Source organism: Perognathus longimembris, chromosome 24 (assembly GCF_023159225.1).
Source record: "Perognathus longimembris pacificus isolate PPM17 chromosome 24, ASM2315922v1, whole genome shotgun sequence".
Taxonomy (NCBI): domain Eukaryota; kingdom Metazoa; phylum Chordata; class Mammalia; order Rodentia; family Heteromyidae; genus Perognathus; species Perognathus longimembris.
The window spans coordinates 6,559,812-6,577,322 of NC_063184.1; the positions used below are offsets into that span (position 1 = coordinate 6,559,812).

Consider the following 17,511-nt stretch of genomic DNA (forward strand, 5'->3'; position numbering starts at 1 on the left):
GACAAGGGATTTAAGGGATCCACATTGGAAAAGAAGAAATCAAACTATCCCCATTCGCAGAAGACATGATCTTATATCTGAAGGATCAAAAAACTCAGTCTCCCAAAACCTAGAACTAATAAAACATTTTGGCAAAGTAGCAGGTTACAAAATTAATCCACTAAAATCAGCAGCTTTTCTGTACACCAGCAATGTACAAGCAGAAAAGGAAATTATGGAAACAATACAATTTGCAATAGCTAAAAAAAAATACATTGCCTAGGGATTAACCTAACTAAAGACCTGAATGAGCTGTTTAATGAGAACTATACAAATCTAAAAAGGGAAATCAAAGAGGACACCAGGAGATGGAAAGACCTCCATGCTCATGGGTAGGCAGAATCAATATAGTGAAAATAGCCATATTGCCCAAAATGATAAACAAGTTCAATGAAATCCCCATCAAAAACCCAGCTACATTCTTCAGTGAAATAGAGAAAACAACCCACAAATTCATATGGAACAAAAGACCTAGAATAGCCAAAGCAATTCTAGACAAAAGAAGCAGAATAGGAGGTATCACAATACCAGACTTCAAGCTCTATTGTAGAGAAAATCATAACAGCTTGGTATTGGTATAAAAACAGACCTGAAGATCAATGGAATAGGATAGAAGTCCCAGAAATAAATCCACATATTTAAAGACAGCTGATATTTGACAAAAGAGATAAAGACAATAGAAAAAACATAGCCTCTTCAACTACGGGTGCTGGGAAAACTGGGCAGCCACATGTAGAAAACTCACAGTGGACTTTTGCCTATCACCATGCACAAAGATCAACTCAAAATGGATTAAAGACCACAACATCAGACCTGAAACCCTGAAACTACTGAAGGACAGAGTAGGAAAGACACTAGAACTTATAGGCACAGGTAGGAACTTCATGAAAAGAGTTCCAGGAGCACAACAGATAGGGGAGGGACTCAACAAAGGGACTACTACAAAATAAAAACCTTTCTGCACAGGTAAAGACATAGCCACTAATCTAGAAAGACAGCCAACCATATATGAAAGTATTTCCACCAGTACAGCAACAGACAAAGGCCTAATATCTGTTGTCTACAGATAACTCAAGAAACTAACCCCCTCCAAACCCAGCAAACTAATTATTAAATGGGCAAAGGAGCTAAAGAGAGACTTCACAGGGAAAGACATAAAAATGTCAAAGAAACATATGAGGAAATTTTCAACATCCCTGGCAGTAAGGAAATGCAAATGAAAACAACCCTGAGATACCACCTCACCCTAGTTAGAATGGCCTATAATCTAAACTCAGGCAAAAACAAATGCTGGAGGAGGGGGATGTAGGGAAAGAGTAACCCTTCTCCACCGTTGATGCCAGTGCAAACTAGTACAGCCACTTTGGAGAACAGTATGGAGGTTCCTCCAAAAGCTCAGCATAGACATACCCTATGACCCAGCCATACCACTCCTAGGCATCTATCCTGAACAACAAGTCTCAGGATACCATAAAGACACCTGCATATCCATGTTTATTGCTGCACAATTCACAATAGCCAAATATAGAAACTACCCAGATGCCCCACTACAGATTAATGTATCCAAAACATGTGGTACCTGTATACAATGGAATACTACGTAGAGATTAGAAATGGTAAAATAATGGTATTCACAGGTAAATGGTCAGATCTTGAACAAATAATGTTGAATGAGGCAAGCCTAGAATACAGAGAACAAAGGAGCATGGGATCCTTGATATATGATTGTTAGGGGTGGGGGGTGGGGAGAACAGTAGAGACCAGGTCTGCAGACTTCTTTTCAAATGTGATTTCCATGTGTTTGGGTGAGCAACTTTACATTATTTATCTAAAGCCAAACAAATACTAAACAACATAAAAAGGTCTAGGATAGACCTATCAGTGGATCACAATAGCTCAACTGCTATTTATATATGATTATATAAGATGAGGATAAGCAAAAAGAACTCCAAGAGAAGGAAACAGGAGGATATTATTGTTGTTATGTTTAATGTTCTATGTGAATTTCCTTTGCCTTACTCCACATGGTTATTGTATATGATTTGGGTGTACTGGATATTGTACATATGCTTACCTGAATTAGGGAAGGGAAAGAAAAATGAGGGAGGGTGTAACAAATATGATAAGAAATGTACTCACTACCTTATTTTGTAACTGTACTCCCTCTGCACATCACCTGTCAATAAAATTTAATTGAAAAAAACCCTCTTACCTTACACCCAAAAATTCCATTATTTTAAAGAATAGGATTATTAGCAAATTATTTTATGCACATAATCTGGTCAGTTAATTGAATGCTGTTAGAGATTCCACATCATAACATGAAAATATTTTATTCTATAACCTGGATCCCCTGTTGAACTATTGAGGAGTGTGAAACCTTTAAAGGAAGGTGGGAGATTCATGGTGAGAAATAAGTCCTATTTGCCAATCCTATCAGTTTCCTTTAACTCATGTCATTAATGATTATCTCCCACTCAGTTGTTACTGAGGAGGAGTAAGCAGAAATAATCTTCCCTGAAGCTTTAAAAGGATGCTGGAAGGTAATGCACAAGTCTCGTTTTCTGAAGGTTATTTGAACCCCCAGCCTATCATATCTTCTTCCTTTTCCAGTGGTCATACTGTAACAATTGTCTTCTGGCTCAGGCTCCTTCATTGATTCATCTTATCAAAGATGCCTAAGTAGAAGGGAACTAACCATTGAATGTGACTTCCACATTGGAGCAAAATAAACCTTTAAAACATGTAATTCCTCCAATACCATGCCACTTCATAGAAACCTGCTAAAAGATGCATTTTATATCTTGTGATGATATCCTCAATGAACATGACTCTAGAAATTGATTTCAGAGTCTGAGCACTACCCTTGAGGTTTTTTTTTTTTTTTTTTCCTCAAGATTAGCCAAATCTCCACTTGACCTTTTGGTACTTAATTGAGATAACTGTCTCATAGACTTTTCTACCCATTTGAGCTTTAAACTGGCCAGTAACCTTAGATGAGAGGCAGTCAGCTGCCTGAGTAGATAGAATTACAAGTATGGGCCACCAGAGTCCATCCCTGTTCAATTGTTTTGTTCCTTTCCTATCCAACAATAAATCAATACAATTTCTTAAGTTGTAAATTCTTTTTTTTTTTTTTTTTTTTTTTTTTTTTTTTTTTTTTTTTTGCCAGTCCTGGGGCTTGGATTCAGGGCCTGAGACCTGTCCCTGGCTTCTTTTTGCTCAAGGCTAGCACTCTGCCACTTGAGCCACAGCGCCACTTCTGGCCGTTTTCTGTATATGTGGTGCTGAGGAATTGAACCCAGGGCCTCATGTATATGAGGCAAGCACTCTTGCCACTAGGCCATATCCCCAGCCCCTTAAGTTGTAAATTCTTAAACATACAATACTTGGTTGTTAGTAAGCACATAGGGAATGAATTGTGTGTGTGTGTGTGTGTGTGTGTGTGTGTGTGTGTGTGTGTCTGTTTTCCAGTCCTAAGTCTTGAACTAAGAGCCTAGGCTGTGTATGTGAGCTTGGTGCTTAATGGAACACTCTAATACTCCATTTGCATGTTTATTGATTGTTAATTGGAGATAACTCTTACAGGCTTTCCTACTATGACTGATTTGAAACCATGATATTCATTTTTCAGCCAGGTAAGTAGCTAGTATTGCTGAAGTATGTTGGTGGCACACAATAAAGTACCAATTTTAAGAATGAGTTTTGATTACTTATTTGTCCTTAAAGTCATTACAAAGAGATGCAACACACCTCTCTTAATTCCATGGCCCACTCTACCATATCTTCAGATAAAGATTGTTGATGGCCAGAAGGAATATATGGAGAAAATTTTTCTATGTTCATTTTAAGTTCAAGATGTTCTGGGAAATTCCAAATGTTCACAATGTCATATTCGCCTCCAATTCCTATTCTTTTGCAAAATCACTTGATCTCCAGTAGGATTGTGAAATTGGATGTTCTTCAGAAAAGGTTTCAGCTAAAAGAGATACATCACATTGTGGTGAAGTACATACAAGGGTTAAGATGGAAAACCTAACCTAAGTGAAACTCCTGATTGGCTTACATTTCGGATCCAGAATTCAAGAATAGCAGAGACAGATAATGATATATCCCAAAGGGAAAGATATGGAGGAATAAAGATGTTTCTGAATCCTGGTCACTCAACAAAGAAATGGAAGGCCTCTTCAAAAGAGAGAACAACTCCATGTCAATAGTTTTGAATGAGACAATTTTCAGTCCGCTAGCTTTGGTTTTCCACATATACTAATTTTGTGATTGCCTATAATTTAAGCGTGTTACATTTTAATATGTTAAGCAGAACAAAACTTAATCACTTTTGAGACACACTGAGAATTCCATGCAGGAGGTCTTCATTTTCAGTTACTTAATAAATACAGAGGGAAAGGTTGATTTTACACTTTTCAAAATATTAGCTATTTGCATTTGAGGTTGTTTGTAAATAAGAGAGTTTTTGAAACATGCAATACATTTTGTCATGGCTGGCTTTTCCTGAAGAACACGTGAACACATATACAGAGAATCTCACATATATTAAAAGAAGTATCATTTTTTGGGTGTTGGAAAAACACCTGAAATGTTTCATACAATAATAAACCTCTCTATGTATTGACCTTCTTCTTGGTGTGGACCATCCCATCAGAAGGCTTTACCTGAACAGGAAGAGACCGCATCTTTCTTTTATTTCCCATTGTTTATGTTTCTGTTTGATGATAAAGCATCTCATGGAGAGCCTGTTTCACAGCATACACAGTGTTTTATATATTGTAACTGTTTGCAGACATAGGCATGTCAAAAATGTGCCCAGAAAACAAATCCAAGGAGGCTTCAGAAGGACAGTTCTCCCAAGTTATACAATCAAACTCAGAATCTGAGTAATTAAAAAGAGAGAAACCACAGCCTAGCAAGGAAAAAAGTCTTCTGGGTATTTGGAAGGGCTAACTGCCTTGAAAAATTTTTTGAATCATCTGGGCAGTGGTGTAAAAAAATGAGAGGTACGGCCTTCTTTTCATGGTTAAATCCCACTTTGAGTTCATGATAAAAAAAAAAACACACTTTGCTATTTATTATTAATTGTTATACACACATCATTAAATACAGTAGGGAGTCATTATCATCATATATGATGATGATAATTGCTGAATTTATATTAATCAGGTTATAATATGCCATGATTTTGAAAACATTTGAAATGGCAGAACTTGGAAATGCTAGCTCTAATGCTACACAAATCCTGTTCTTGACTATCTGTTCTTTCAATGCAGGAAGAATCCACAAATCATTCTCATCAAGATGATCAGTCCCACTCAATTCCAGTTGGAGTGAAGCAGTAATAAGACCATGCCAATGGCTATTGATGTGTCCTTTGAGGCCATCTGATAGAGAGCAGGAAACTTGTTATGGTCACTCAGGGCATGATGAAAAGGTCCACAGGTTAGCTAAAAGAAATGAAAATAGGACAGGGATCATAAATGAGAAGATTTACACTCATTATAATCCCAGTAATGTTGTATATTGTATAATCATGTGAAATTCATGAAAGCTATGTTTTTTTTTTCTTTTTCTTTCTTTTTTTGCCAGTACTGGGCCTTGGACTCAGGGTCTGAGCACTGTCCCTGGCTTCTTTTTGCTCAAGGTTAGCATTCTTCCACTTGAGCCACAGAGCCACTTCTGGCCATTTTCTATAATATGTGGTGCTGGGGAATCGAACCCAGAGCTTCATATATACGAGGCAAGCACTCTTGCCACTAGACCATATTCCCAGCCCCCTATGTTTTTCTTTTAGTTTTTGAAAAATATAATTTAAAAAGAATTGATGAACAACCTATCAATAAGAGAGAGAGAGAGAGAGAGAGAGAGAGAGAGAGAGAGAGAGAGAGAGAGATCTCCACTACCACATACATGGACCACAGCTAAATTTTCCAGTAAAAATGGAGTAGGCTTTCATGGGACACCATATATTCTGTTATATTCACCTCGGGTAACTATCTCTATTTGTGTGAAAAACCCTGTGTTTCAAAACAACAGGTTATGTTGTGTATTGTAGGTCAAACTAACAAATCTTCAATTGAATAACATCATTGTGAAGCAAAGTGTCATGTAATAAAGGTTCTATACCAAGCTGTGCTCACAGACCCAACATCATGAACAACTTTTCCCACAATATCAACCAGAATAAAAGCTAAAATATCTTGTTTGTATAATGACAGAGGCAGTCATCAAATTCTAGGCACTCATCATGGAGAGAGGAACCTCCCACATTAGGGATGAGGAAAGAATTTTAAGGAAGCTTTACATTGAAATCCAACTTTTCCTAGGCCAGCATGGGAACTTGCACTAATCCCACCCTGTAACCACTATATTTAGATTGAGATAATGAAAAGGAAAGAAAATAGGTGAATAAAGAGGATTAAATTGCATTAGTTTTTTTGGCAAGTCTATGTGTGCAATAGTATGTCTTTAATGCACATTCTAAAAAAATTATTATCATGAAAGTAATCCACGTTGTTCAAAGAAGTAAACAATGGAGGCAACAAGGAAATCAAATGATGCAAAATAGACAGAAGGTATCCATAGAAATACAAGAAAAGTGGCAATTAAAGGAAGCTTAATTCTTACAGAAAATAAACAGGCTATAGGGCAGGCAATGAAAGACCTAGAAGCTAGTTGTAAAAAAATGCTTTAAAAACACTGTGATAAAAATGTTTATGAAAAGAAAAAAAATATACACAATAGAATTCTTGTATACAGGCGAGTACTTTACCACTAGGCCATATTCCCAGACCTACACCATAGAATCCATGAGCATGATAAGACTAACTAAAGAGTATTAGAAGAATTCGTGGCATCTACAAAGAGAAACCTAAATGAATATCACAAGATGGATATGGATTAAATGGCAACATAGTTACCTAGCAAAAGATATGAGAGAGACAAAGATAAAGAAAAGAAGTAAAGGAGTCCATATAAGATGAAAAAGGAAACTTCAGTAAAGATATCGAAGCCATCAAAAGTGACCAATTAGAAGGGAAAGAAAACAAAAAACAAAGTATGCACTGGCTTATTCCAATTTTTTTTTCTTTTTTCAATTTTTAAAGGTGAGGCATACAAAGATTAGTTACATGAATCATGTAATGAGTACATTTGTTTTTGAAGGATCCCACCTTTCCCCTCATTTTCTCTCAGTATTCACTCCAGATCCATTCCCTGAGAACTTTTATGTTTCAGTTTCAATCCAGTGTCTAGTATCAGTGATGCAATTGTTCATCATTTGTAAAACCATTCTCTGCTCCTCCTCACCCTCAGCAAAACACACAAAAAAGAAATCAAATACAGTGACAAAGGAGAAGACAGAGAATCAACCTCAACAAGCTAAGTCACAAAAAAAATCTCGTTTCCATTGCTTGGCAGCTCATTTTAGTAAACATCAGTTTAAAATCATATTAATATAGCTGTTGAGCCTATGTTTTGCTGTTCTGTGAGAATATCCTCCTTTAGTCTCACTGTGTGAATGTTCAGAATCCTGTATAAGTTGTATGCCAAGTTTTTGCCATCTACTATCTGGGGTGTGTGTGTGTGTGTGTGTGTGTGTGTGTGTGTGCGCGCGCGCGCACGCGCAAGCACGCAAGAACAGTGAATGAAACAGGCAGCCAAATGAGTGGCTGAAACTATTGCTACATATTCATCTCACAAAGGATTGATACTATAGTATAAAATAGTTCAAAATTTAAATACCAGTAGGAAACAGTCCAGTTGACTAACAGGCACATGCATAGAAACTTTAAGAATTAAAAATTGTAACTGGAAAACAAATATAAAAAAATGTTGAAACATTTAAACCATGAGAACAATACATATCAAAGCTAGAATGAGTTACCCATCAAGGCAGACAAAAATAGCAGTTACATGGGAAATGAAAAATGGATGTAGGCAGTGAAGGAATGGAAAACATCAGGCTGAAATTTTAGGGCCAGAAAAGTGTTTGAATTGGAAGATGGTAATATGGCAGAAGACATATGCATTTTTAAATGATGATATCAAGCACACAAAAAAATCAGGAGATGAGTTCTGGGCTGGATATGCATACTAGAAACATGGTTTTTAAATGCTGCTCCCTTGTGGTAAACGTTACTTCATATATATTAATTTTATAATGAATTAAATACCTGCAGATTCCAGTTAAAAATTGTTAAGAAAAACTCTGCCTATGTGTGCCTTAAATCACCTCTATCGAGATAGAATGAGTTTATGTTTTCATTGCTTATTTCTGTCTTTGTAAAGTTCTTCTCATAATGCCATGGGAACTTGAGGTTTCCCACTTCGGTGATTACTTTTCCAATATATTCATATGTGGACTGTATATAGTTGTTGGGATCCTTAGACTTGATGGAGGGGCTTGACGCCCCTCCCCCAAGCCCTGGGGGAATGCGGAAGCAGGCTGCCCTCTCTGGGTCCGCCCTTGCACCCAGCCCCCAACTCTCCAGCCAGCCCAGGCATCTCCCAGCCTAGCCAGCCCGGCCCCTACCAGCCCCGCCCTGGCTCAGGGCTCTCGAGTGACGTTAGCTCAGGGAGATCATGTGACAGCTTTCAGCCTATCGGCATCCTGGCCAATCCCCTCCATGCCGACTTTGTCTATTGGTAAGGAGGTGGGCATGCTTTCTGGGATTTGCCAAGTGCGGCAGGACGGTGCTGGCTCCCCACCCCACCCTAGCTTCATCTGCGGGCTGGGTGACTAGGGGAGAGGGCGTGAAAGGGAGTGTGAAAAGAAGAGTAGCTGAGCCTTGTTCCCTACACTGGGAGAGGCTACCGAGCCCAACATATAGTACTATTTGTCATTCATGAATATCTTTACCTGGATCTATCTCTGTATAAATCAAACCATGTAGTTAGTTGTTCATGCTGATGATCTGATATCCAGAGGTAACTTCTGAAATTTGCTCTATTTCTTTATTAGAACAACCAAAGGAAGGAAGTAAATTATTCAAAATATTCTGTGTTCTTGTATGGAAGTATCACAATGGATCCCATCTTATTATGATTTTTACACATTCAATACAAAATATTTTTAAATCCCCTCAATAATGATTGCAGTGTTGGTGTTTTATATATACAGATTAAAGTTTGGAGAAATCCCAGAAAATTAAAATTAAATTAATAAGCAACCTGTGCTGCTTGCTCATGCCTGAATTTCTAGACGATCAGGAGGATGAGACCTGTGCATCCTGAGTAAAAGGCAACTAGATCAGAAAAGTCCGTGACACACATAACCAACAAAAAGCCAGAAGCGGTGTTGTGGCTCCAATCTTGGGCATAAGCATTGACAGAAAAGACCATTCAAGAATGCAAGGTAAGGGGCTGGGGATATAGCCTAGTGGCAAGAGTGCCTGCCTCGGATACACGAGGCCCTAGGTTCGATTCCCCAGCACCACATATACAGAAAAAAACGGCCAGAAGCGGCGCTGTGGCTCAAGTGGCAGAGTGCTAGCCTTGAGCGGGAAGAAGCCAGGGACAGTGCTCAGGCCCTGAGTCCAAGGCCCAGGACTGGCCAAAAAAAAAAAAAAAAAAAAAAAAGAATGCAAGGTAAGCTAAACAGTGATGGCTCATACCTGGAATCCTAGCTACTTGAGAAAGCTGAAAATGATCAGAAGAATTTAGAGAATCCATCTCTATTTAACATCCAAAAAGTGTGTGATGTGGAGCTGTGGCTCAAGTGCTAGAGGACTAGCCTTGTGCAAACAGCCAAGGGACAGTGCCAAGGCCCTGAATTCCCAGGACAAGTACAAAAGGGAAAGTGACTACTTACTGATCCCATCTATGGGCAGATATCTCTGGCTACACCACTCATACCATCAGTTGAAAAGGAGTACACGATAGAGGCAATGACATTTTCTCTTGAAATGGGTGTCCAATAGGCTGGTAGGGTTCCTTGAAGATTTCCATAGTCATTTTTCATTCTTTGTTCCTATTTTTCTTGCGTATCCATTTGTTAGTGAAACCCTCTGCTACAGACCATAGCCAAGGATATGCATTTGAATGAGTAAAGAAGATTTCATCTTAGGTAGATAAAATTCTCCCATAAAGACTCTGTAATAATTCTTGGTAAACCTGGATTGTGGAGCATATGTGACAGGAAATAATGACACATTGCTTAATTTTGGTTTGTCTAAAGTAAAAGAGTGAGAAACAAAGAAAAAGAAACAGACAGGGAGCCAGAAAATGAATCTAAGGGCTTGAAATCAGATCCTAGACACTGTCTTTGACCTTTTTTGCTAAATGCTAGAGGTCTGCCATTTAAGCCAAAGTGACAGTTTCAGCTTTGGGTGATTAAATGGAGATAAGTGTCTCAGGGATTTTCATACCTGGGCTGGCTTCAAACCTTGATCCTCAGATACCACAATCCTTTGTAGTTAGTATTCCCTCATAAGCCAGCAGTTTACAATACAGATTTTTTTTTCAGTGTCCTCAAAATGTAAGTGTAACCAAAGACAAGATCTGAGACCACTGGCCTGTGAGGAATGAACTGTGTCTGCAGCATTATACTGACTCAGGTTGTTCTTAATAATATCACTTCATTGTGAAGTGCTTACAGTTTAAAGTGAAGTACTTTACAATCCCGGAAAGACAATCTATCTGGAAGGAAATCAAATTCCTTTCCTAGCTAGCAGGTAGAAATTTAATCCACAGTAGATGGAAGATAAAATAATGAAACGGATCTGTTTTAGTTATAGTACAGATGGGTTGTCAGGGTAAAGAAGACAAAGAACACTCATCTACACACCCAGAGTTCCCTCAGCCATTGCCCTGAGAATAAAACAGTAGATGGAAACAAATTGATGAGTCACTGATGGCTTGTTCTCCTCAAGCCCAGAAGCATCCCTGTTACTTGAATCTGTAGAGAGGGAAAAGCAGAGCAATCATTGAATCTCCATCCATGTGTGCTCTCTACTTCTTGGTAGAAAAGCAGCTAGTGCCAGCTATGGACCTAACAGGGAGGGGAAAATGGAGAAGAAGGAATGTGAAAATCAATGGGCACATCCCTGAAGCATCTGCCAAGCTGAAATCCTGGCTGGAAGAGAGGCCTACTGTTTCAGGTGTATATATTTTAGTCATTTTGTCTATGTGCATAAGTGCCTTTTTATTGACAGAGTTGTATATTGTAAAATACCTTTCCTGAAAAGCTCTTGTAAGTCCCCTGGAAGAATGTGTAACACTCTTCCCAGGGGCTCTGCATCTGAGGTTTTGCATCCAGGAGAAAAACACAGGTTGAAAACATGATTGCAGATTCTCCTTCTTCATCACAGGTGCTATTCTTTCTTCCAAGACCACAGATAGTGAGGCCTTGGGATGAGGTTAACTTTGATAGATTTTTGTCAGACATCTGAGTCATGAAAGTAGTGTATGAAAGCCATTTGGGATGATACAATTGGATTGCATCAGCGGAGGCGATGTCAGGTGCATGGTGAAATGGCCAGAAAACAGTATATGCCAGTGGGATGTCAACCAAAGTTCACTTCACAAACTCACTATCCAGAACAGTGACAGAACATTGCTGGTTGATTAGGTCAGGTTTCCATAAATGCACCTACTTTCTATTCCCTGCTAGTCAGTGATGCTGCTGAAATCAGCAGCATTTTATTGAAATTTGTGCATAAAATTTGTGTCTAATACATTTTGACAAATTCAGAGTTCAGAATATCATAAAAGTATCCTCAATTAAATTAATCCAATGAGTCAAGGTCAATGCCCAAATTGAGTTTTACATTTGCATTCCTAAGTTTCACCTTCACATGGGTAAATCTCACTAAACATGCTAACATAGATCAAGATTTTTTTTTCACGATGCACTTGTGTGAGGGCATGTGGTAATGGCGAACATTCTCCTCTATCTCAAGAATAAATCCATATCAAATCATCTGTGTGATTTCTACTTGTCAGTATATAGAAGACCCAAATTCCATGCAGAGACCTCAATGGCGATGGAGAATAGAGCTACATTAGGGCAGTGAATACACTTCACAGAAGGCTGCAATAGTAGATGCACATATGCATCACAGTATAAACAAAGCAGCGTATGTACTTTAAAATGATAGGAGGAATAAACACATTCTAGTGAGGTTTGCACTGGCCTTTCATACTTGTATACTCGTTACCTTGGATTTCATAACTTTGAAGTTTTGGGTAGTACATGTTAGCTTTTCAGAGTGTTTAGTTTGACACATACATGGAATGAACGTCAGTTTCACAAGGTAGTGGTGTCTGTTCATATCTCAATCTATGTATAGTTTCTTGAGGAAACTACATATATTTCCATAGTGATTACAAAAAATGACATCCCCATGAATTGTGTGTAAGTTCTCACTTTCATTTCATCCTTGACAGCACTGTTACTAGGTTTCTGGATGATAGACTTTGTTACTGGAGAGTGATAAAATTCAGTGTCATTTGTTTTTGCATTTCAACATCCAAAGATGTTGAAAAGCTCTTTGTGTATTTTTATTATCCATTTTATCTCTGTATTTCAGAAGTATCTATAGGGCTGGGAAAATGGAATAGTGGTAGAGTGCTTGCCTCGTATATATGAAGCCCAGGGTTTGATTCCTCAGCACCACACATATAGAAAAAGCCATAAGTGGGTCCTGTGGCTCAAGTGGTAGAGTGCTAACCCTGAGTAAAAAGAAGCCAGAGGCAGTACTCAGACCTGAAGTTCAAGCCCCAGGACTACCAAAAAGAAGAAGAAGAGGAAGAAGAAGAAGAAGAAGAAGAAGAAGAAGAAGAAGAAGAAGAAGAAGAAGAAGAAGAAGAAGAAGAAGAAGAAGAAGAAGAAGAAGAAGAGGAGAAGAAGAGGAAGAAGAGGAAGAAGAGGAAGAAGAGGAAGAAGAAGAAGAAGAAGAAGAAGAAGAAGAAGAAGAAGAAGAAGAAGAAGAAGAAGAAAAGAAGAAGAATCTATACCTTCATTTGCCAAAGAAGAATCTATACCTTCATTTGCCAATGTATTATTTGATGTGTTCATTCCTTAGTTTTCTGACCTTCTTCTATATTCTGGTTATTCATCAAGTGCCAGTTGTTTAGCTGGTTAATACTGTAGGCCATTGATTCATTCTAATGACTGTTTACTTTCTTGTGATGGAGGTTTTACTTGGTGTAATCCCATTTGTAAATCATTGCTCATATTCACTGAACTTTGTGTGTACACATGTTGATCCTTTGCAGCCACAGTGTTCCTGCCTGTCTCATAGACTGGAACTCTTTCCTATAGCCAGGAGATGTTTCCAGGATACAGACCAGAAGCTTGTAATGTGATGCACTTGTGCATTTCTTGTGTTTAAGAATTTAAGGTGTATTAAATAGTTGACAAGTTGTCCATATACACAAGTAGGAAACCTCATACATTTCTCATCACAAGAGTAATACAGGAAAGTTTTTACCTGTGATTTGACTGACCAAAGCAGCATCTTATCTCTTTAGAATCATTGTATGTGTACATTGTCATCATTGATACCATTTGGGTTTCATGAACAAAACATTTGCATAGTTATCTGGGCACAGATGAACCTTCCACAAGCTGTTCCAGAACTACACTTTACTTCTTAGAATTGGTGTATTCTTTAAAATATTCAACCCATACTTCCTGTCCATGTGCCAGAAATTTGCCAGCACCCAATATGCATTGAACTGTCTGTTCAAATGCTGATAACACTTCTAATAACATGAGAGTCTTGACCTTCCGGTGAAGCCTAGCAAATAGAGCCTGGGAAGTGGCCTGCTGTGAGCACCCTCATTGATTATTGCCAGCACTGTTAGGAGCCAGACAGGTGCTGGTTTAGGCTGGCCCTGTGGAGTGTGCTGTCCTTTATTTCCTTGTGAAGACAGCATTCCCTTGGTCTAGCTTCAATTATTTGACACCTGAGAAAATGAAGAATTATTTATGAATGGGGCACCAGATTCTGTCAGAAAGGAGTATCCCTTTCTTGTGTATAGATAGAGCGAGGAAGACGTAGAGCAGACTGAGATATTCTAGTCACACAGGATTATCTGGAAAGGAACTTATTGTCCTCCTATATTGCATACCTATGAACCACCTACAGAGTAACTGCATTTATCTGAGCACTGAGCACAGCTTACTGAGATAATCAGGAAAACCTCAGCTCTGCTGGGCTCTAGGCAATGGAGAGTTGGTCATTACAACTAGGATTCCTGTACAGGTTCAGTAGGTGTGAAGCTATCATGGACTGTAGGTATGATGAAATTCTCCCCTATTCCACTTGGAACTTCACATCACAGGACCAACTCACAAACTGAGTCTGTTTTGGTCTTCAGGGTGGGTGCTTTTTTTTTGGCATGGTGATCATTGGGATGTTCCATAGAGCCCTGAGGTATGAGGCTTTCCCTACAGGAGGAAGAAGATATAGGAGGGAGAAGATATAGGAGGGTAGGTACTGTTGTGAACTCCAGTTGAGACTGCAGCTCAGAGTTCAGTTCTGTAACAAACCGTCTTTAAGACAGAGAAAGGAGGCTATGAATCTTTCAGAAAATGGTAGGGCTAATTAGAACACTTGGTCTCTGGCTTCCTGTCAGAGGCTACTGTCAGTAACTATTTGGGTTTCATATAATATCACTGCCTAGGCAGCCAAAGGGGCTTAGCTTGTGTTGTGTTAGTCTTTGAGCCAACAGCAACAATCAGTGATCCCAGCAAACACAGGGTGAAAAAGGAGGATAAAGAAATTCATGGTGTTTATTTATTCATTTTCTGTCCTATCTACCTAAAATGTCATCACCTTTATCAGGATAGGTGGAGGGTGACTACTGAGAGGTCAGTGAATGCACACAGTATACTGATTTCCTAGCTGGGCTGAAACTCTCTAAGTATGAGTTATGCCTGGAATGCTGTGCTCTCCTCTTCCTGGTCCAGAGGAATGTCCAAGAGCTCAGCAAAGCCAAATGAGAGAGTTCAGATGCCAGGCACTGACAAAGAGAAGGTATCTGGGCCCTAGACGAGCTTTGGCCCCACGTTGAAGAGGTTTCAACCCTGGCTTTGGGCTAAAAGTAAGAGGAGCCTGAAATACAACAGTGGAGCTGAAGAAAATTCTCTATTGAAGGTTACAGTTTGAGTATGCTACGGAAACAGGGCTTTCTTTGTTTTTGCGAAGACTGAAAACACTAATGTATAGCACCTTGTTGCCTCATGCAGCTCTATAATCAACCCTAGTATTCATTAAGTATTGAAGGCCAGAGATGGATTTTGCTACATCCCTGACTGTGGCACTTAGCCTAGCAGGAGAACTATGATCAATGCTAGCTTCACTCTCACCATTGTAGACAAATCACCTGACAAATTCATTTTTGGTCCACACAAAAAAAATTCTTAGACAATACCCTCGTGCCCCTCTGTTGGTGTGTCTATCATTACTTCAAGAGCTAGAGCCAGCTCTAGACCCTGGTCTTGTTCTATGTTATCCTGTTTATCAAAAATTACTTGTATGAATGTCACAGTTCAGAATGCAGATATGCAACTAAATTTTGGTATTAACTTTAGCTTGTTTAGGTTATCCTATTGAGAATATTTTTTCAGGATGCAAGGCTCTAACAACATGACATGTGGTTATAGAGTACATTTTTTCTCTCACTCAAAGGTAAATCAGTAGCAAAACTAACTCTATGTTTTCTACTTGTCAAAATATATTAGAACCAAATTCCATGTCTATACCTCAATAAGATGCTGCTGGTTTCAGTAGCAGCATCTCTTACTTAGGCAATAAGTAAATGGGTGTATTTGTGGTGTCCTGTGTGCACAGAATTCATATTGAAACTTTGCAGGATTGACCAGCAATATATTATGTCTCTTATGGATAGTGGGTGGGTGAATAGACCCTCTGGTGTCCCTAATAACTTTGATATCTCACTGGCCTACATTTTTAGACCATTTCACTATGCACCTGCCATGGCACTCTCTGATGCAATCTAGTTGCCTCACCCCAAATGGCTTCCATGCAATCAGTATCTTAACACAGATAGTGGACCAACTACATCAAAAATAGCTTCCCTAGGCTCTCATTATCTATGGTCTTGGAGGAAATCATTGAACCTAGGTGGAAGGAGAATCTGAAAACATGTTTTCCAACTCATGTTTTTTCTCCTGGTTGCAGAGCCTCAGATGTAGAGCCCTAGGAAAGATTTTTACACTCTTCCTAGGGACTCATAACAGGGTTTTCTGAAATGTGGACTATAGTGTACATCCCTGTTAATAAAAAGATACATATACACCTATACAAAGATATATGGATGTGCATACCTGAAACAGTGTGCCTCAATTTCACTCAGAATTTCTGATTGGCAGACGCTCCCGAGATGTGCTCCTTGATTTTCACACTCCTTCTTCTCCAGCTTCTCCTCCCTGTCAGTTCCTTGGCAGGCACTAGCTGTTTTTCTACACTGAAGCCCCGAGCGCACCTGGATGGAGATGCAATGATTGCTGGGTTTATCCCTCTCTACACTTTGGGTGCAGATCGCAGTAACAGTGATGCTTCTGGGCATGAAGAGACCAAGCCGTAAGTCACTCATCAGTTTATTTCAATGTGCTGTTTATTCTCAGGATGGGCAATGGCTGGAGTATCCGTGTGCGCACATGAATATTTCTGTGTTCTCTACCAGGGCAATCCATTTCTATTGTACCAGAAACAGTTCAGTTTCATTCTGGTATCTTGCATTTGCTCTTCAGGAAATTTATGCCTGCTAGTAGGAGAGGACTCAGCTTTCCTTCCATGTATCTTCTTCTTTCCAGGTCTGTAAGCTCTTCACTTTAACCTGGAATCCCAGAATCTTCTCCATCCTAGAAGTCACTGCAGAGGATGAAGTGATGTTATTACAAACACTCTGAGTCAGTGGAATGAGCTCTGTACAAAAAGGCTTCAGACTCATTTTCTTCCCCAAAGGCTAGTGGTCTGAGAAGTTTTCTTTGGTAACATTTGTGTTTACAGGATATTGATAAAATACTTATTGTAGAACGGGGTCTCATAACTGTAATCCTAACTACTCAGTATGCTGATATCTGAGGATCAATCTTTGGAGCCAGCCTGGGTATGAAAATGCATGAGTATTCCATGTCCAGATAATCAGCAAAAGGTTGAGGTGGAGCTGTGGCTCAAGTGTCAGAGTACTACCCTTGAATAAAAAAGCTCAAGATTAGCATCCAGGCTCTGATTTCAAATGCCAAGACTTTGTGTGTGTGTGTGTGTGTGTGTGTGTGTGTGTGTGTGTGTGTGTGTGTGTCCCTTTTACTGTAGACCATTAGTTGCCATTTCAAACTAAGAACTGTGCCATTATTTTATGTCAGATATGCTACAAACTTCAGATGTTATCTATGCATTATCAAAGATTCTTAATGTGAGGATTGTTTTTCCCAGTCAGAATAGTCCATGAGACTCTTATCTCCAATTATCCACCAGAAAACTGGAA

At 39.0% G+C, this 17,511-nt stretch overlaps 1 protein-coding gene across 1 annotated transcript in view; it reads left to right on the forward strand.

Moving 5' to 3' along the window:
• Positions 1-17,511, forward strand: part of LOC125341347 (vomeronasal type-2 receptor 116-like) — a 43,707-nt gene that overhangs the window by 16,805 nt on the left and 9,391 nt on the right. The window contains exon 3 of the mRNA XM_048333360.1: positions 16,441-16,604. Within this exon, the coding sequence (XP_048189317.1) occupies positions 16,441-16,604 (164 nt within the window). The remainder of the gene's footprint in view (positions 1-16,440; positions 16,605-17,511) is intronic.